Source organism: Panulirus ornatus, chromosome 24, assembly GCF_036320965.1.
Source record: "Panulirus ornatus isolate Po-2019 chromosome 24, ASM3632096v1, whole genome shotgun sequence".
NCBI lineage: Eukaryota > Metazoa > Arthropoda > Malacostraca > Decapoda > Palinuridae > Panulirus > Panulirus ornatus.
This window is the reverse complement of record NC_092247.1, coordinates 6,954,721-6,975,813: the sequence shown is the minus strand read 5'-3', so window position 1 is coordinate 6,975,813 and position 21,093 is coordinate 6,954,721. Positions and strand designations below refer to the sequence as shown.

The window sequence follows — 21,093 nt, the reverse complement described above, 5'->3', positions numbered from 1 at the left end:
TTTTGTGTTTTAAGCCCCCTACCAATCATTTGCTGTCTCAGATACTCATAGGGCCATACCTACAGTAGAGAAGTGTTGTTTCATCTTTCAGAACTACATTTTTTTAAATCTGTTTATCCTTTTTTGTGTTTAGGGGTCCAGATTTCTATGATGGTTGGGAGAACTGTCAAGATTAGTGTATGACTGGAAAATGTAGTTCATTAAGAACTACATGTAGTTCATTAAGAATCGAACAACAAGATTTCTGGAAATTTGAGAATTTGTTTATACAAATTTTCTGAAGTGCTTCTATAATTGCAAAGATGTGTAGTCCAGGACCATAGCAAGGGAGATGATTTTTAGATGGACCTCTTTGAAAGATGATTCACTTGGATATATTTGTTTTACTGTTGGTTGGTGACTTAATTTAAGTTCCTGGTGTGTAGATTCTCCTCCCTGTGTTTTGATAATATGAGCTGAGGAGAAGTAAAGGAGTTTTCATGAAAATTAGCTTCAAGCCTAAGAAAATCGTATTTTTAAGTTAGATTCTTCATGTGCCCCCACCTCAAAGCCCTGTGTACTTTCCAGGAGGAGGTTATGTCACCTCCAGTGGCTTGTAGGGACCAGGAGAGAAGTGTTTGACAGCAGAGTGGGAAGGTTTTTGGTAGCTTGACATTATAGCTAGATTTCTAAGATGGTTGCAATTAGTCAATGATTGTAGGAGTATTTTCATGCTGTTTTCAGATTTCCTTCATGACTCAGTAGTTGTGTTTTGCTTGCATTAAGAGGAACTGACATATGCCATGTGTTCTCTGCCCAGAGATGAGCAAAAAGACTTTTGAATGCATCTAAAAGCTAAATACTGAATACTGGCAAGGATTGTAATTAAATACAACGCTTCACTTTAAAGGAATGTAATTATACACCAAATACATTACTTTGTGGATGTATTTAGATACATTTTTATGTACACTGCGATTATCTTAATTTGCTTTACTGCTACTGGAAATGGTTACATGTAAACAACAGAACTGACAGAATGAATTATGCATAAAAGAATGTATTATTTTTTCATCTTTAAAAGTGGTATTTTTGGTAATTACTTTATAACTAAACCACAGGTATTAATGTATACATAACATGTGGAATAGGCAACCATTTATAGAACTGAAGTTACTGACTTAAAGCAGGTAAGTAAAGCAAATGGTTGGACAGCTGTTATCTTATCAACTTGCCTGATGAAGTATAGGTGTAGTTGCTCCAGACTGAAGTAGAACAGATAAACGAATTCAACCATCATCATAAATATGTGTATTGCTTGTGTGTATGATAAGGCAATGATTAATAGACTGGAACTCAACCTATTTCCCCCTGGTACACTAATCCTCATACTCCTTCAGATGTAGATCTAAGCAAGCACAGTGACTCTTTTAGGTGTAGATCTCCACTTTGAGTTTTGCATGTCTATTTAAAGGTCTCCAGTTAGGCCTGGGTGATTGCTAGTTAACAGTTCCAGTATGTCTTGAAATCTCACTTATTGATATATTTTCTTGCTTTTAAGCAAGAATACAGGTCTTTTTCAGCTGGAACAACTTCTTTGGACCCATGATAACAAACATATCACCCAGAAGAGATATATTGAAAAAATCATCATACATCAGAATAACGAGCAAAAGTTACATATTTTCATTCCAAAACTCATGGCCCCACCTAGAGTGCTACTTCAAGCTTACCCGTTAAGACAAGGACAACAACATAGTACTCTTTTTTGAGTGCCAAAAATGCCACTTCAATTTCAGACTTACCTTTCAATTCCTGCTGTACTAATTATCTGGTAAATTGAAATTAAGTTTATGGTATTAGTTTGGTTACAAGGGTTTCAAAACAGTACATTTTTTTATAAAGACTTTAGGAATCATAAACTCGTAGAAAATTCTTACTTATTCTTGGATTTAGCGTAGATAAGCATTTTCTGTGGGTTTTGAAGCTTTTTTCCTTGTATTTTTTTACATTTTTATTATAAAGTTATAGGATTATCGTTTCCTTCCAAACAAATGAATTATTGATACGAAACAAAAATTGGGGTTTTCTTATTATCGATATCGAAGTTAACTTTTTAGTTATCGGTTCCCAACACTGTATATATATGTATATTAAATTTATTGATTTATTATACTTTGTCGCTGTCTCCTGCATTAGCGAGGTAGCACAAGGAAACAGACGAAAGAATGGCCTGACCCACCTACATACACATGCATATATATAAACGCCCAGACACGCACATATACAAACCTATACATCTCAACATATACATACACAAACATATATGTATATACACACGTGCATATTCATACTTGCTGCCTTCATCCATTCCCGTCGCTACCGTTCCACACATGAAATGGCACCCCCCCCCTCCCCCCGTGCGCATATGAGGTAGTGCTAGGAAAAGACAACGAAGGCCTCATTCGTTTTATTATACTTAATCGCTGTCTCCTGCGTAAGTTAGGTAGCACATGGAAACAGATGAAAGAATGGCCCAACCCACCCACATACACATGTACATACATGTATATACATGTGTATGTGGGTGGGTTGGGCCATTCTTTCATCTGTTTCCTTGTGCTACCTCGCTAACGCAGGAGACAGCAACAAAGTATAATTAAATGAAATAGGTTCGGTAAAATGCTATCTGCTGGCTCTGTGAGCCTGACGGGAAAAGGCAGGTGTAGACCCTGTTGCTCACCAATGTGAGATGAAGGGTTTTCAAGTACATAGTATTCGAATAGTCATTTCCCTATTAGGGGCGATCATAGCCTAGTGGTAGCAATCCCGCCTGTTGCACAGGGGTCCTGAGTTCGATCCTGTAAAAGGCAACTAAAAGGGGAGGAAGCGGTGGGCTGGAAATCCTCCCCTCTCATTTTTTGATTTTCCAAAAGAAGGAACAGAGAAGGGAGCCAAGGGAGTTCCCGCAAAGGCTCAGTCCTCTGTTCTTAACGCTACCTCACTAATGCAGGAAATGGTGAATCGTATGAAAAAAATGGCAGGGGTGTGTGATGTCTCCATGGTTGTTTAATTTGTTTATGGATGGGGTTGTTAGGGAGGTGAATGCAAGAGTTTTGGAAAGAGGGGCAAGTATGCAGTCTGTTGTGGATGAGAGAGCGTGGGAAGTGAGTCAGTTGTTGTTCGCTGATGATACAGCGCTAGTGGCTGATTCATGTGAGAAACTGCAGAAGCTGGTGACTGAGTTTGGTAAGGTATGTGAAAGAAGAAAGTTGAGAGTAAATGTAAATAAGAGCAAGGTTATTAGGTACAGTAGGGTTGAGGTTCAAGTCAATTGGGAGGTAAGTTTGAATGGAGAAAAACTGGAGGAAGTGAAGTGTTTTAGATATCTGGGAGTGGATCTGGCAGCAGATAGAACCATGGAAGCGGAAGTGAATCATAGGGTAGGGAAGAGGGTGAAAATTCTGGGAGCCTTGAAAGGTGTGTGGAAGTCGAGAACATTATCTCGGAAAGCAAATGTGGGTATGTTTGAAGGAATAGTGGTTCCAACAACGTTGTATGGTTGCGAGTCTTGAGCTATGGATAGAGTTATGCGCAGGAGGGTTGATGTGGTGGAGATGAGATGTTTGAGGACAATAGGTGGTGTGAGGTGGTTAGATCGAATAAGTAATAATAGGGTAAGAGAGATGTGTGGTAATAAAAAGAGTGTGGTTGAGAGAGCAGAAGAGGGTGTTTTGAAATGGTTTGGTCACATGGAGAGAATGAGTGAGGAAAGATTGACCAAGAGGATATATGTGTCAGAGGTGTAGGGAACAAGGAGAAGTGGGAGACCAAATTGGAGGTGGAAAGATGGAGTGAAAAAGATTTTGAGTGATCGGGGCCTGAACATGCAGGAGGGTGAAAGGCATGCAAGGAATAGAGTGAATTGGAACGATGTGGTATACCGAGGTAAACACATTTAATGATATCCACAACTAAGATGGACCTATATAATGAGGTACAGGCAAATCTCAGCAATTAGTGACCTTGTCAGTTGACTTGCATTTTCAAAATGTGGAATGGAAAAGAGGAGAACTGATTATGGATACTCTTGTAATATGAAAAGCAGCATTTTTAAGCTGACACAGGTTGTAACAAACCAGCGAGAAACAACACCATTGACTTGCTCTTTACCAGAGTTATGACACTCATCACTGGTATTGAGAGGTACAAAACTAACATCATAGAGCACATAATTGATGCATCTGCTAATTATAGGATAGGTATTGAGCATGACAGACAGAACGCTATATCAAACATGAAATGTTACAGACATTCACCATACATTCAAAGTAAAGTTCTTGGAAGAAGATTTGTAGATGTGCAGGCAAGATTGAGTGTCTCCTGATTCATCGTATTAGATTTAGCTTATAGAATTAATGTGGGCTCTTTCGTCTTAGATTTAGTTAATTATGGCCCCACTTGAAAAGTGGATGCTCCGTAATTACTCCATGTTTGTGAACTAATAAGTAGATTGGGATAATGGTATACACAAATGTCATATCTTCAAAGTCACAGTTGTGGTCATGATATTTTTCCTTTTCTTTCCATAACTTTTGAACCAGTGGAGGGACTGGGATTATACTTTATACATTCGCTGTATTATTCACCAGTAGATAATGTGTCCCCAGAGCCATACCTTCAAAGTCAAGGGCATGGGTCATACTTTTTTCTAAAGGGATCTGCTCCATAACTTTGGAACTAGAGGGATTGAGATGCTACTTTGCACAAGTATTACCAGACAGTGTGTCATTCCCCACCTCTTAGTTAAGATTGAGGGTAGGGTTGTAATGTTTACAGAAGAGATCGTGGTATTTTCTATTTCTGCTCCATCAGTTTGAAATTAGTGGAGGGATTTGGATGACACTTTGTACTGCTATTATCAGTTACCAGATGATTTGCCATGATGTACCGTCATTGCTGTACCTACAAGTTCTATTTCACATCTGAGGTCGTATGGTATTTTTTAGTTTCTGCTCTTTTCCAAACCTTTTACTACCATTACCAACTAGCACATAGTGTTTAATGATCCATCCCCAGGGCCATACCTTCATGTTCAAGGTCACAGGTGGGATTGTAGTGTTCCCAGTAGGTATCATGGTGTATTTATAGTTTGATTCATGACCATACCTTCATTTTTAAGGTCATGGCAGTGCTCATGGTATTTTTCATGTTAGTTTGATAACTTTATCATCCAGAGGGATTACAATGATATTTTTTTTGCAAATATAGCCCACAGCTAGACAGAGTATTGCAAAGCTATCCACAGGAATGTGTCATGACCTATGCCCATGGCTGCACATTAAAGTTTGTTTTTGCTAAAAGAATTTAGCCCATCACCAGACATATGTTGTGCTTCTACCTTTTGTTATCAGTATCACAGCTGATATCATACTTTTACACCAATTTTAGTTGCTAACAGATTGTGCACCGCATTGTGGCAGTCACAAATAAATGCATCCATTTCTGAGCCTTTTTTTTTCTTTTGGAAATTTGATTTCTTATACCTTTAGTTGTCATATCTTTCTTACAGCTCATTTATGAAATTTTTATATAGGATCTCTTCATATTGCATTTCATGAGATAAGGTCTAGATATGTTTTTTAATGGAACATTGTAGTCATCATGCTTATAAAGATATAGAGTGCAACCCTTAAAGAGTACATTAAAAGTTATAATGGGATGCTGAGTAATAGCAGCCATCACCATTGTTTGTAGTTGTCATTAAATTAATGCAATATGTTTTCATTACTCTTGGGCCCTTGTATGATAGTTAAAGCAGAAGTACTGATGATATGAAAGTGGAAAATTGCATTCATTAGTTTTGTATAAGGATGAATAATCAGAAACCTTGATGATCAACTTTAGATATTTCATATTTCATAGAAGCAGCATGGCCCACGTCCTTCTGTTTTTGATTAATGAATTCTCCCTGTGGGAAACCATTAACTGGTGGATTACTGATGTGGCACAAGACCCCTTTATTTATCAGTTGTGAACTCTTATCCTAGCAAGTTGATAAAAACATGAAGTTTTATGCACTGAAAGATCCAAGATGAAGTTTGTTGATGTGCCAGCAAGCATTTTTTGCCTTATAGCACCTGTTATTAGGTATTGCAGCTGTACACAACTGCACGTGAAATTCATAACCTTGAATTGGTATATGTTGTTGAACTGTGGTGAAGTATCACAGTTTAGTGTTATGAAGTTTATATAATTTCTTTTGTTAGTGTTGTTACATTGATTACCAAAGCTCATTTTTCATGAAAGATAGTATTTTTATGATATTAGACTTAAGATTGCTTCTTGAGTGCTTTATGATTTAGATTATAGAAATATATATAATTTCAATCCAAAGTAGAAAAATTTCATAACTAAACCAAGGAGATCAAGAAAATGTTTTTGTCCTGTGAGTCTGTAAACTCCATTTCAAGTGATTCTATTATTGATTTTTTTATGGTGAAGTCTAAAGGCTTGGATATTGTGTGCTGTTAGATGTTTTTATTTCATGTATTTGTTTACTTGAGGATTAGTGCATACACCTGAGGGAAACCATTGTCCAGTCTCAGTGTAAAGGTATGTTATGTTGTGTGTGTGTTTTAAATTATCATTGGGGAACCCTGCCAAGTTGCACTTTGGGTAGAAAACTAAAAGCTGGATGGTGGGTACCCCTCAGTCTGTACATTGTATGTCTTTCACCCTCCCAAAGAATGCCACTAATTAGCCTGCCATGCTCTTTGCTTGCCTTGCAGTTGCCATTAACCTAATAGTGCAGCATATTCAAGAGATTGTCAACGAACGCTCTGGAATTGGCTCCGGAAATGGGATACAGCAACGTTCTCGATCAAACTCTGACTCAAAAATCCGATAAGAAAAACTGATAATGCACACCATCAGAGTTAGGATCAGTCCTATATTTTTGTACTAACCAGAATAAACCTTTGTCCACCACATGTATTTAGCATATGTTTGTTGTATAAAAGAGAATGGATGATGTTTACAATTTTAAAAATTTATGAATATTCACTAAGAAAAAAAGTAAAGGTAGTATGTTAGGCCCAAGGGTTTGGAACATTAAGATTGAATTTCAGGTATTTGAAATAATAAAAGGGACAAAGAAATGCTCTGTTTTCATTTTTGATACATGTATGTCATGTTTTTTTATATATATTGCCAGATGAGTAGGTATTGATGATAAGAAACTTTTTTGTGTCATTTACAGTTGAATGGGAGCAAGATGAGAAATGGCTGAAATATGGCAAGATGGGATAGTTAAAGTCTGTCAAAGAGAATTAGAAGTTGGAAATTGTTATGTATACAGATGTTTTGAATGAACTGTTTGTGAAAGAAATTAATGAGCTTTAAATGGTGTGAGCAAGAAAAAGTAGAACACATTTACTGAAGTTTGATTATATCTGGCAACATGTGTCCAAATGTAATTAAGATGTCTGGTCAGGATCTCTATTTGCCTTTTCATCAAATATCTCTTCTTTCCTTTTATCTCTCTGTCTAGCTCTTTATTTGCCTCTGCCTATATGTCTGGCTTTGTATCTGTTTGTATTCATATGTACATACATATGTGTTTTTTGAGAAAATTCATTCTGTTTTATATAAGGATAGGTGTTCCTGGACTGCCAGAAAGTGTTGACATTTTGCACAGTATAGAGTTTGATGATTAAATTACATCTTGAAACTGGAATAAGGTGGAGCCTCCTTTGGTAGGTAGAAAATTACATAGGTTGGGTAAGCAGAGGACACTTGTCATGGATGCTTAAATGAAATGGGGTGAGGTCATCAGAGGTATGCCATAGGGCATTTTCTTGGGACCTGACTATGTTTTTGGATGATACCAAGTTCATAAGGGAAGTAAAGAGTGATGAGGATTGCATCATCTTACAAGGTGACTTGGACAAACTCCAGAGCTGGTCTGATACAAAGTTATGAAAATGAAACAATAAAAAGGGCATTGAAATGAGTGCAATGTAGCAGAAAGTAATTCACAGGAATCTGTATATGATAGGGACCTAGGGCTTGACATTGCACATAACCCGTTGCCAGAACACCACCTTGGGAAACTTGTTAGGTTATTAAGGAGACAAACTGTGTACAGCAAATATTAGAATTTCTCCCCTCTTAGTGTACACACATACGTTTCTACACTTTATGACTTGAGATCCCATCTAGATGTGGCTGGCTTCCTTAGTACTGAGGGAGCCCCATAAAGATAGAACTGACCCCGTAGGTAGTAAATAAGCACATACATACATACCGGAGAACATTACATGAATTTAATCAAGTGATTTATGGAAGAAATATTGAAGAAGTACTTTTATTTTGTAAAAATGGTGAGTGAAAGGAAGAAGATGAGGACTTAGCTAATGCAGACAGCATACATAGACATAAGATGTTGTATGATGATAGTGATAGTAGAGAATGTTCCAGAGATGGGGCCCCAGAAGTGTAAAACTCCTCCACATTCAAGAAAATACATGATTAGAAATTGGTAATCACACACACACACACACAGAGGATTCTCTGTTTAGGAGGGTATCATCATCCTTAACCTGTTGCCAGAGTCTTGCATTAGGGGAATAGCACAGGAGACAAACTGTAGTCTGGTAATGGTAATTATTAGAATAACTTTCAAGAATATTGAAGAGGAAATATTTAGGAAGCTGTTTATATCCTACTTAAGGCCAAAACTAGATTGTGGTTCTCAAGTTGGCTTACTTACTACACCTGAAATCATAGAATTAATAGATCAGGTCTACAGGAGGGCAACAAAGATGATACCAAAATTAAGAGAGTTAAGTTATAGGGAAAGGCTAAAGTCTTTAAATTTGCCCACTTTGGAAGACCAAAGAGTGAGGGGTGACATGATCACAACCTTGAAGTTTGTGAAACAGACCTTTGATGTGGGAAGTGAACTGTTCTTTGAGAGATGTAGGGATAGAGCAACCATGGGACTTAGATAATTTTTGATCTATTGGAGGAGTTTCCTCCTATAGAATGTCCAGTAAGTTTACCAGTTTTATTTAAGGGTTGCATCAAATGTTTTCTAGCAGTTCATGAATATGCAGCCTACCCTGCATTTCTTTTGTTAGAAACAGAACTCACACTGTCATTGATTTCATTATTATACATGGTCTCTTCTCTTAACCTGTATAGCCTTTCTGTAGGATAGCTTCTCCTTTGCAAATTTTTACCCATTTACTGTATGGTTTTATTCTCAGTGTTTTACAGATCACAGTTTTCAGACATACTGGTCTTTAGCTCAGTGCTCTTTCATGGATTCCATTCTTTAGCTGGCATGACATTAGCTCCCTTCCACTACCTTTGGAGTAAACTTTTCAACAGTGTACTGAACAGCAGTTCAGGTGGCCTGTCATATGTTTAAGCACACTCCTTGAGTACTGCACAATAATAAAGCCTATGATGAAATTTGATTAATTCCATTTAGTTGGTGTGGAAGGCAAAGATTACATATGAAATAGCTTTAGAGCACAAGTCAGACAGAGTGGATCACGTGTAGCACATCAACATTTGTACCTTTTAATCTTCTGAAACCCTTTTTCAAGGATCTCGTCAAAGTAATAACTTTTCATCACTTTTTGGGTGTCATTCTCCTCCTTTTCCTGTATATCTTTTGACCTCTTGCAAAATTTGTTGTTCTTTGGCATCAGATGGTTGCAAGGGAAGATTGTCTGTTTGTGTGAGCAGTTGCCCAAGACTAAGGGACACCATTCATTGGCCATCTTGTATAGTGACACAGTCACAGAAAACTAATTGGAGATGAACTCAGCTTCCTTGTATTTTTATGGATTAGTTTACCACTGCTCATTTCTTCCCACAAACTGCTACTTCTCCCTCCCACATACATGCTACTTATCCAGCGATGATCTTCATATTTGTTTGATACAGTTACATTATTAAAGAACGTATTTACCAACCATGGTGTGGTGAGTGAGTGGTGGAAATGTAATGGGTGTTGGTGCAGCATTTGTTGAGGGTTTAAATTGTGTGATATGTTTGTACACCAGTACATATAGGACATAACATTCTTTTCAAAGAATATTGTTAACTTAATGTAGAATAATTGGTTAATTGTGGAATATAATGTGCTAGAAGAGAAGTGACATTTTGCATGAATGAAAATTAACATAAGTTACATTATGCTTTATATTAAGTATAGCAGTATAGCATGTCATCTTTTGTAAGGTATGTACTTGTGACGTTTTTATATTACAGTGAAATAGAAAAGTGTAGAACTCTCAGATTCTAGGAAAGGCATAATGGCATCCTTATTCTCTTCTGAAACAAGAGTAGATATTGAAGGTTGTAGGATGAAGTCATCATGAGTGAAATCTGAGGATATTAGGTTGTTGGTGCAGAAGTAAAGATATTAGTAAATTTCACAGGAGTTAAAATTTGTATTGTGTGTAGATAATTCTTCCATGAGAGTCTCTCTAACCTCATGGAAAGGATGAATTTCTTCATGGGGAGTTTCATCAGTTACCAGTTATTGTTTATGAAGTCAGTACTTGCTTTCACAATGTTACCATGTAAGACATGAACTGAGCCATAAATGAGGGTGCACATGCATATGTAAACAAGAGATTCCTTTTGCTAAACACACTCAGTGGGACATATAAGCTCATAGCTCTTGCATCTCTATATGTGGCATTGTCCATGCAGTACAGCTTGTAATTTCTTGTTGGGTTTAAGGTACTATTGAATTATTTTGTCTTGAGGTACTCTTCCACTTTTACCTGAATTTTCATAATGTATTGTCTGAGGACGGTGGGATTTATATACAGATAGTTATGGAAGCCCAGGAACCTTTTTATGGTGCTCTTGCAGCTTTGAGGCTCCACTCTGTGTAGGAGCAAGGTAAAGTGGGCTCTTTTTGGGCAAGAAGATTTTCTACACTCCAGCACTCTTCCCATCTTTTGATGATGATATAGTCTCTCTGAAGATGACCTCTCACTTATGGGAGTGGGGAGGGCTGGAAATGTTTTAGCTCCTGCATTTATTTCCAAAAGAAGGAACTGAGGAAGGGAGTAATGGAGAATTTTTCATTTAAAGCTTGGTCATCTTTTCTTGATATTACTGTCTCGTGGGAAACCGCAAAAATGCTGAAGCAGGGGTAGCGACACTATTTCCTGTGTGGTCGGATAGTGACAAGAATGGATGAAGGCAAGCAAGTATAAATATATATACATGTGTATATGTGTATATGTCTGTGTATGTATATGTTGATACATATATGTGCGTGTTTAGGCATTTATGTATATATATATATATATATGTGTGTGTATATGAGTGGATGGGCCATTCTTCATCTGTTTCTTGGCGCAGCCTAGCTGATGCAGGAAACAGCGATTAATTATAATGAATAAATGATATATTGTTTTTTATTATTATTATTTTACTTCAATTATATATAGATAATTTTCCAAAGAAAAAAACAGAGAAGGGGGCAAAGTTAGGATATTCCCTCTAGGACTCAGTCTTCTGTTCTTAATGCTACCTTGCTAACACGGGAAATGGCGAATATGTATGGAAAAAATATATATTCATACTTGATTACCATTTTCCATGTAAGCAAGGTAGCACCAGGAACAAACAAAATAAGGCTGCATTCACTCCTTTATTCTTTAGCTGTCATGTGTAATGCACCAAAACCCCAGCTCCCTTTCAGTGCAGTACACATGATGGCTAGAGAATAGATGTGAGGGAATGTGGCCATTCTTCATATGCTCCTGACATTACCATCACTAACTCGGGAAATGGCAATCAAGTATGAAAAGTATGTATGTATATATTGACAGAGAGGATATATTTGTTAGAGGAGTAGATATCAAGGAGAATGGGGAGACCAAATTGGCATTGGAAGGATGGAGTGAAAAATATTAAGAGCAGTCAGGGCCTGAAGATGCAGGAGGGTGAATGGCATGCACTGGTTAGAGTGAATTAAAATGATGTGGTATACAGGGATCATTGTTAAGTCAGTGGACTTACCAGGGCATGTAAAGCATATGTGGTTAACCATGGAAAGGTCTGTGGGCCTGGTTGTGGATAGGGAGCTTTGATTTTGGTGCATTACACATGAAAACTAGAGAATGCATGTGAGCAGATGCAGCCTTTCTTCATCTGTTCCTGGTGACACCTTACTAATGCGGGAAATGGCGATCAAGGATAGAGAGAATATATATGAGACTCCTGCAGTACTCAAGAAATTGGCCACATCCACTGGTCGGCACCACAGGTTGTAAAGTGTTGTGATGTTTGTGTGTGTGTGTGTGTGTTGTCACACATAGAAAGTGAATGGCTTTTGAGTAATAAGTGCTTGCTGTCTTCTTTGTGTTATTCACAGTGTGGGCATGAAGGGTCTTGGGATATGTTGAAAAGAGTTTTTGTAGTGTTGTAGTAATGGGTGATATCCAGAGCATGAGCAAAAGAGTGTGACTTATGTTTGTCTGGGCTGTGTGGTTTCAGATGGGCATATGTTTGGTAGGCTAGAATTTAAAACTGAGTTGGGAGGTCAGTTGTTTAGTGCTTGTTAAGTTATTGCGGTGTGTATTTTATTCTGTCATTGGTATATTTGTTGGGGGATCTGTGAGAAGACATTCCTAAAGTGTGAGGCAGGAGTAAGCACAACTTTTTCCACTCTCTCTGCCTCACTTTTTATTTCCACACCTCTCTCTTACCATTTCATTACTTGCTCAATCAGACCATCTCACACCATGGCCTCGAACATTCCATTTCCAACACATCCACCTTTCTCCAAATATCGCAAGACTTATCATGCCCAATAAACAGCTTCCATGCTGAAGACCTTGAATACTTTTAGTGTCATGTATTCGCCTTGCACAGACATACACATGAGATCACTCCTTAACCTGTGATCTTGTAGATGTGGCTGGATCCTTGAGCAGTGCAGGAGCTCCATAGAAAGGGCTTGCAGGGCAGGAAGGTAAAGGTAACTTTATTAATGCTCTTTAGATTTAACTTACTTTTAAGGTGTCCAGATATCAGTTTTTGCACGTGAAGTTTTGTACATGAAGTTTTCAACTAATATTAGTTTACAAGCATTTTTATTTTTATAACATTTGTGAAAGATGATAAAACTTAAGAATATGAGGAATGTTTGAGAAGAAGGAAATTGCTACATTTTTTATGGTCTTGTTATAAGAAAATATGTTTACTTTGAGCAGCCTGTAGTGGAATCAGTCTTTAATCCTCCAGTGATAAGGATTACATCCTCTTATTGTCACTTAGCTTGATATTATATCTGATAATGTGGGAGTATGACCAAGTATTGTGTTCATGTTATTGCTCTCCTTGAAAGAATAATAAAGAAATCCTCAGTATTCCATTTGTCAAAAACAGAAATGATTTTGTATTCTATGTGCCCTCTGTTTTAGAGCAGGATGGCTTTATAATGTACATCAACAACTTCCGATTGCAAGAGAGAAGTATGTTGATATTACATTACATTGATAATCAGTTTGTCAGTAGATGTTCTTTGGAGGTGTTTTCAAATTTTATAGTGTCTGTACCTGTACTTTAAGAATTCACACTATGATCATTTTTCACTCTGTGAATAAGTTGCACATGAATGTTCATGTAATGAGTGATGGATTGTAGTTAGTGTTTTTATCAGTGAAAGTGCACTTTATTGATGCTTATTAACTTGAATCACTGAGAATTGGCTCATTGTAGAAGCCATTGTGATGAGAAATTTAAAGTCATTAACAGAAACCAAGTAATCATGCACCATATTTTTTAAAACATGAATGCAGTACAGATGCTCCTCAACTTACGATGGGGTTACGTTCCAAGAAACCCATCGTAAGTTGAAGATATTGTAAGTCGAAAGTACATTTGATATACATAATACTGTACATCTCACCTACTGAACATCATAGCTTAGCCCAACCTAACTTAGATATTCTCAGATTAGCCTACAGTTGGACACAGTCATCTAACACAAAGCCTATTTTATGATAGTGTTAAACATCTCACCATCATAAAGTTGAAAATTTCTAAGTTAAACCATCGTAAGTTGGGGGTCATCTGTATTCATATAGCTTTATGGAGCCATACTGGAAACCTTTCGCACATAGATATGATATAAGGGGGAAGAGTTTGCACAGCTTCCATAATATTTATGCAAAATTTGGCTTGTTTTGTAAGAGAATGTAGAAAATTGTAACAGTACAGGACATTACTCTGTATGTTTAGGCATTAGCTTATCCATACAGCTGCGTCTTTGAAGCTTTGCATCTCAGGGGATGAAACTTAAAAGAGTCCAGTATCCTGGTTTAGAAAAGTCAGAAATTTCTTTGCACTGCTATGTTAATTGTGTTTCCATGTCCTCAGGCATGAGAAAAGCTTAGGTGGTTGCACATCATCCTTAACTGTGATCTGTGAGTATTACAAATCATTCAGGACATTGTGGATGCTCCCAATACTTTTTTATTCATATTTTTCTGTATGGCTGGAGTAGTTAATCCTGTGTGTCCTGTTACTCAGTTTTTATCTTTGTGTATTTTACATTTACATATAAGTTTTAATATATCTCAACATCATGGTTTTCTCCCAGAGAATACTTTTGCATATAATGGTTTCATTCTGAAAACTTTATACAATGTAAATAGTTAAAATCTTTGAACAAGTAGTTGTTAAGAATATATTTCTTTCACATAATTTTTTTTTGTGAGATGAATGTTACGATTTAGTTTTCACCAACACAAAATTTTTACAGCATGAGGTCTGATATTTGCAGTTGGATCTGATGTCTACATTATGGTGTGTTTATAAACTTGTAGATGTCCTGTGACAGAGTTGTTAAAGAGAAGATATTGAATGTGAGAACCTGCTATAAATACTGAAAAAATGCTTTAGAAATATCACATACTGAGATTGAAGCTCATGCTGATTGTTATATTTTATTGGTTAATCAGAATAAGATCCTGAATCATAACAGAATTCAGATACAGATTTGTGGATATAGATGTTATGCCTGTTACTGCAGCAGTGGTCATTTATGAGGTAGTTTTGCATTGCTTTGCTTGTGGACTATTATGTACTGTTGTGTTGACACTGATCAGGATATTGCAGGTGTTGAATAGTAAATTTAGACATGTGTAGAAGCAGCACTCATACTCTAGTTGAGAAAGTTTTACTTAAAGCTATGTAGCACAAATTATCAAAATCTTGGGGTTATTCTTATTTTTTGGGTTAGAGTAGGATGTATTTTCTTAAGGACTTAATCTCAGGTCTCCATCATTTCCAAGACTTTTAATTGTTTCTTAAGCATCTCCCTTGACAATGAAGAGAAAAGTAGTTGCAAGAAAAGTGCCCCTCAAGAGGTGTGACTATAACATGTAATTATGTCATTTTGAAACTTATCCAGCTTCATATTTTTTTTGCCATAATATAGTTCTCATAGCCATTTGACATTTATAGTAGGCACTATTTTGCTCTCTAATTTGGTGTCCAAAATGATTATTCAATATGAATTGCACGTATATTTTGAAAAAGCATAGTTTGGCTGTGTTCTACTATTAACCTCTGTTTGGTATGATATGAAGATAGCCAGCTCTCTTTAGAACTTGTGTGGTTATGTTCATGTATAAACCTTGATATTGACAGAAATCTTATAGCCATCCTTTCATTCCTAAGTGGAGAACTTATATCATGGTGCAATTGTTATCATGTTCATAGGAATTTCATGTAGCTTTCATGATAACTTGACTCCTAGAATTCTTGCTTGGTATTAGCATCATGTTCTACTGTTTGATTACTGCAGTGCTGAAGCCTTCTAGTAATGTTGACTAGCTGGCTGGCTGTAACCCCATCCCCATATAAGCATTCATATGTAGCTTACCATATATTTTCTATGACTATTTAAAAGAAAACTTCCTTGAAGAATGATACAAATTTTCGATTTAAACTTGACACACCAAATTAGTTCCTCATGGTAGACATACATCTCATATCTGCCTTCCACTCACATAGAAAGTGCTCCCAGTTCACAGTGTGTAAAAATTCCCATCACATCATCTCGGAAATTGCCACTTACCTTTCACACCTAATTGACTACTTTTATACATTTTTTCCATTGAAGTCATTACTGCCTTCCAGATAGCTTCAGTCCAGTTGTTGTAGTTTATTCACTGAGTTCATGTCATACATTCTCCATGATAATACATCATAATAGCATTTCATTCATGTGATGTGATTATGACCTGACTAAAGTGTTGGAAGAGGTATTCCATCATGCAGCCTGTTTAAGTATGTCACGTTTGGCGTCTTTCCATTCAGTCGCATTTAGGGGAATGCACCTCAACATGAAATAAATACATGAAAGTTATACTCGCATATAAATCAAGTTCCACATTAACTGATCAAAATTTTTATTTTTAAAAGGTCTTGATGCTCAGTTCAATCCTGACATTTCGGATGAATAAGTTTATATCTTTATAAGTATTGTTTTCAGCCTTTCACCAGGCTTTCAGTTTACCTCCTCCTCTTCCTTACCTTATTCCATTTCCTGCATGTGCTTTTCCAGTTCTGGGTTTCAGAACATCATTCCTAAGTACATACAATCTCTTACAACTCAATTAGGTATTTGGAGATATGACAGATATGTTGATTTGACATTTGATGGAAATGGGGAAAGCAGTTACAAGTATTCTACCATATACCACTCTTGCTTCAAGCATATGCTTTCCTATTGCTGATGTTACTGATTCCAAGTACCAAACTTAGCCTTTTCACAGCTTCTGATAAGGTATTTGATGGTGATATTTAGTTTTGGTGGTTATGGGAAAGTAGTTGACATTAGAGAGATACAAAGAAGACATGAAAGTAGCTTTTGAGTATTTACAAAAAGTACTTGATGAAATCCTTGTTTTAGTTGTTTTTTGGTAGGTATGCAAGTTAAACTTACTTTTCAGTTTATTTGTATATCAGAATTCTTTTCTAAGACTAAAGGTTTCGAAAGCTTGACCCTTTTTTTTTTTTATACAATATAGATATCTTTGATTTTGTCACCCTGTCACAGTGATTACAAGTTTTAGTCAGATTTCATGTCATTGACTAATTAAGAATTTTTTTGGTTACTGATAATGATATCAGTCTTTTGCTCAACTTTTTTTATTGTCATAGATTTGTACTGTGATGTATTTCAACAAAACCCACTTAATTCATCATTTATCTTTGTTCTCTTTAAAGATTTATAAGTGGCTAAATCATCTGATATTGATGTGTGTCATATGGATAATTTTTGCCAATACTGTATATATGTACTTACTATTTTGATTTTTTCACTTACTTACCTGTATAGTCATCCTTTTCATGAAATATTTTATTCACCTGATGCACACTTCCGGGAGAAAAGGGATTTCCACTGTCATTGTTTACTTCGTCTTCTCAGATTTGGGTTGACTTATGGAAGAGTGTGAACAAAATTTGCAGTTTGGAAAAAAGAGAAAGCCATATCAGATCTTTTTCGTAGGTAGTGCTGTTAAACAAAGAAATTCTTTAAAGTGTGAGTGAGAGGTGCAGACTGCTGTGCAGATAAAGAAAAGGCTTTCTTCTTGAGTGCCATAGCCATCCAATTTATCTATCAGAGTAGTAAGGGGCTCAGGTTCCCCCATTGCTTAGTATTTTTTATGAAGTGAGATATTACATTCCATGCTCAAGAATTATTTTTCTTATTACTTTTGATGCTCAAAGTACAACTGGTGAAGGTTATCTGTAAAGTTTCAAGCTCTGAATTTTTGATGGCTGTTTTTGTATTAAACAGAATTCACTTTTTTGTTGTAAATGCCTGTGTTCTGAATAGAAATTCCCTAGTCATACTTGTGTGATCATAAGTGCAATTTCAGTGTAGTACACGTTTTTGTTTATTAGTATAGTTTAACTTTTTTGTGCCAATTGCTGCTGTTGATTTAACCCCCACAACATTTGGATCCAGATTTATGAATTGCAAACTATTCCCATGCCTGTGATTTTTGCAATTTTCGAAAGGATTAGTGCTGATCAATGCTTGGGATAAAAGAGCAGTTTCACAGGGATTCTGTTGACAAGTACAGGTGTACAACAGAGTAGTTGCAGTGATATTAACACAAATCGATTTATCATGATGGGCCATATTTTATATTATTCAAGGAAATTGATTTATTCGTACACATGACTGTCATACAAAAATGCATTAATGCAGTGAAATCAAATTTAGAGATAGATTGGCATAGATTAGAGAAAATGACTCATAAAACAAATGGAAGCCGTGGGTCAAATTTTGGTTGTTTGTGCTTTCTCTTTTTTGTTTGTTTTTCTCTGACCTATGTAATTTGTACAGTGGTGCAGGGAGGGGGATTAGCACAGAGGCACTGTGTTCAGTAGTGCCATATTAACTGCAAGTTCACCTTTGATTTTGCAGCTTCAGACAATTCAAATTAAACTTGATAAACCATTGAAAATCTATAACAAAGTAGTTATATGAGTTAAATGAAAAAAGACCCCATTCATTATAATGTCTCTTTCCAAGAGATTAAGTGCTTTTTCTATACTCTTTGCAGCAATGACTGTTTTGACCAGCAATTGTTTTTCAGGGATCATTTGACAGTATGGTGAGTTACAGTACTGTTATAGGGAAGGTTGACTTTCAAAGATACAAGCTATTTTTTTTATTTTTGTATTGTTTCTCTGCCTTGCAGCACTTCACACATTAACAGTTTCAGTTTTGAAATTCAGTTGGGTTGATATCTTTTTGGTACAATTTTGGTTTCATTTTTGAAAAGAAAAATTCACTGAGGAATATTTTATAATTCACAGCAAAATATTGAAATGAGTTGCACTCATACTCATCAGTGCTCTTTAAGACTGAATAATTATGTTTTATTAATTTCATTTTCAAAGTGAATACATTATTAACACTTTTACTGCTTTGTCACAATTAGTAAATTTTAATGCTGGGAGAACTTGAAAAACCAGTCTAACTACATGAAATTCATTCTTTGGTGATGTGGAGGCTACTCAACTGGCTCTCGAACATGTAGCCTGTTTTGCTTTGTAGGGGTTTCTATATATGCAGTTTTAGCATGTTTGGAATAAATGAGAGTTGTTTTATTAAGTTAAGCCAAAGCGAAGCTTTTAATAAAGATATTTATCAGTCCTTCAATCGAGGTAGTAGATTGTACGACAACTTTTAGACTGTGGGCTCACTTATTTCAGGATTACATCCTCCTTATTATGTGTTAGTACTTAGTAACACAGGTTTAGTTTAAAGTTTACCTTCATTTTGACAAACCTACCTGACAACACACATTAAGATTCATATAGCCAAAATTACGAAAGTTAACTAAGCGTATAGACATACCATCCTGATCATTAGAACATAATGATTTTATGTTAATGAAATGACTCAAACACTCTTTTGTCATTTCTGAGTCTTACATCTGAAGTTCTGATTCATTTGTGCAAACCACAAGTGACTCCATTCATTTCTCAGATCTTGATGTTTTTCTTTAGAGATTTTATACCGCTGCTGGCAATCTGTATTAGAATGCTTCAGATATCTTTCATCTTATGAATGATTGTGACTGCCTTTGACTGTCAGCATGGTATACAAGTAATTGTTTAGTGTCATTTGATGTATGTGCTTACTTATTCATAGATAAATAATAACAGTGATTGGCATCCAATCTATGGCCATTGCAGAAAGTGATGATGTTGCTTACAACCACTCTGTTGGTGAAGTGCCAGGTCATTTTACCATATTATATGCATTGGTACATCAGCCATTTGGATTCTTTGACCTATCTGAACAGGGTCAGATCCTTGCCTTGGCTTTTATGTATTTTGGTGATATTTGAATATATAACAGATTTGTCATTTGTATGTTGACTGTGTAGCAAATATCAAGTCAGGACACAACTCAGTGTATCCTAAATCATACATTATACTGTAAGCTAATGTATTAGCGTATTTGCAAATGTTGCTAACCCTGGTGGAAGTAAATGATATTATAGAAAGTTAGTTTTATTGGCCTCTAAGAAATTAATCTTAGATGCTTATGCTGGGTGGACAAAGGTGTTTCATTTCTTAAGAAGAAAAGTCTGTATCATTATGTTCCATGGGTCATAGTTTGAAAATGAAATATTTGGCATATAAATCTGGCAGTTGTGCTAATTGTGGTTTCTTAATGACATATGAATTACCATTTAAAAAAAAAATTGATTTGGTTACAGATCAAGACCATTAAATCCAAAGCACATTATGAGTACGGGTTGAGGGCTGAAAATTTCTAAGTTTTTGAACTCGCATGCTCAAAAACTTTGAAAAAAGTTGAGAATGATGACGTCATGTTAACCATCCATTGGATCTTGCTTGTTGATTTTAGTTTTTTGCTCAATAGAATTACTAGTAACACAACACCTTTGTCTCAAATTTGTTAGGTTGGTGGAAGGCAAGGCTATCCCACACATTAGAAATATGAGTAGGATCATAGAATTGGGTGTGTGAAATTTTTCATAAGTTTTGAGGGTCATCATAAGAAAACATTTAATTTGCATTCCTGATTGTTGTTCTTGGAACGTAGGCATTTAGAGGTGTGGAGATGGTGGTATTGAATGTTCTGGGAAGATGTTACATGTACCACCCTGCTTTAAACATAGGAAAAGATCAACATATAAATTTATTTCTCTTGTAATTTTTTTAGAAAGCATTAGTGTGGGATCTTTGCTTTCTGTCAACTTGGTAAATTATTTGTGGTGGCTGAAACCTTCAAAAACTGAGGTGAGTGATCTTCAGTGCAGTCTTGCTTCTTTCATCTTTTGTGATTTTTAGTTTAAACACTTGTCTTTTGTTACTTGATTGACCCTTGTCATAGGAATTTCTGAAGTTACACTTTTTGCAGATTGGTTTCTTGTATTTTATGTTTGAGTACAGTATTATGATCTCCTTGGGTTGCTATATACCTCTAGAGGTTTTCAAAAGAAAAGAAGATAAATTACTATCTTTCATGTTTTTGATCATGAAATTTCACGTAACTGTTGTTCT

The 21,093-nt window shown here is 36.0% G+C and overlaps 1 protein-coding gene across 2 annotated transcripts in view; it reads left to right on the top strand.

Moving 5' to 3' along the window:
• The window catches only part of Uck (Uridine-cytidine kinase), a 42,915-nt gene that overhangs the window by 16,071 nt on the left and 5,751 nt on the right, over positions 1-21,093 (top strand). Inside the window, exon 7 of one of the 2 annotated variants that reach the window (XM_071677088.1) lies at positions 6,771-20,066. The exons of the other annotated variant lie outside the window; for it this stretch is intronic. Coding sequence (XP_071533189.1) covers positions 6,771-6,889 — 119 coding nt within the window. The 3' untranslated portion in view covers positions 6,890-20,066. Of the gene's footprint in view, positions 1-6,770; positions 20,067-21,093 lie in introns of those variants that run through there. 2 annotated transcript variants of the gene reach the window in all.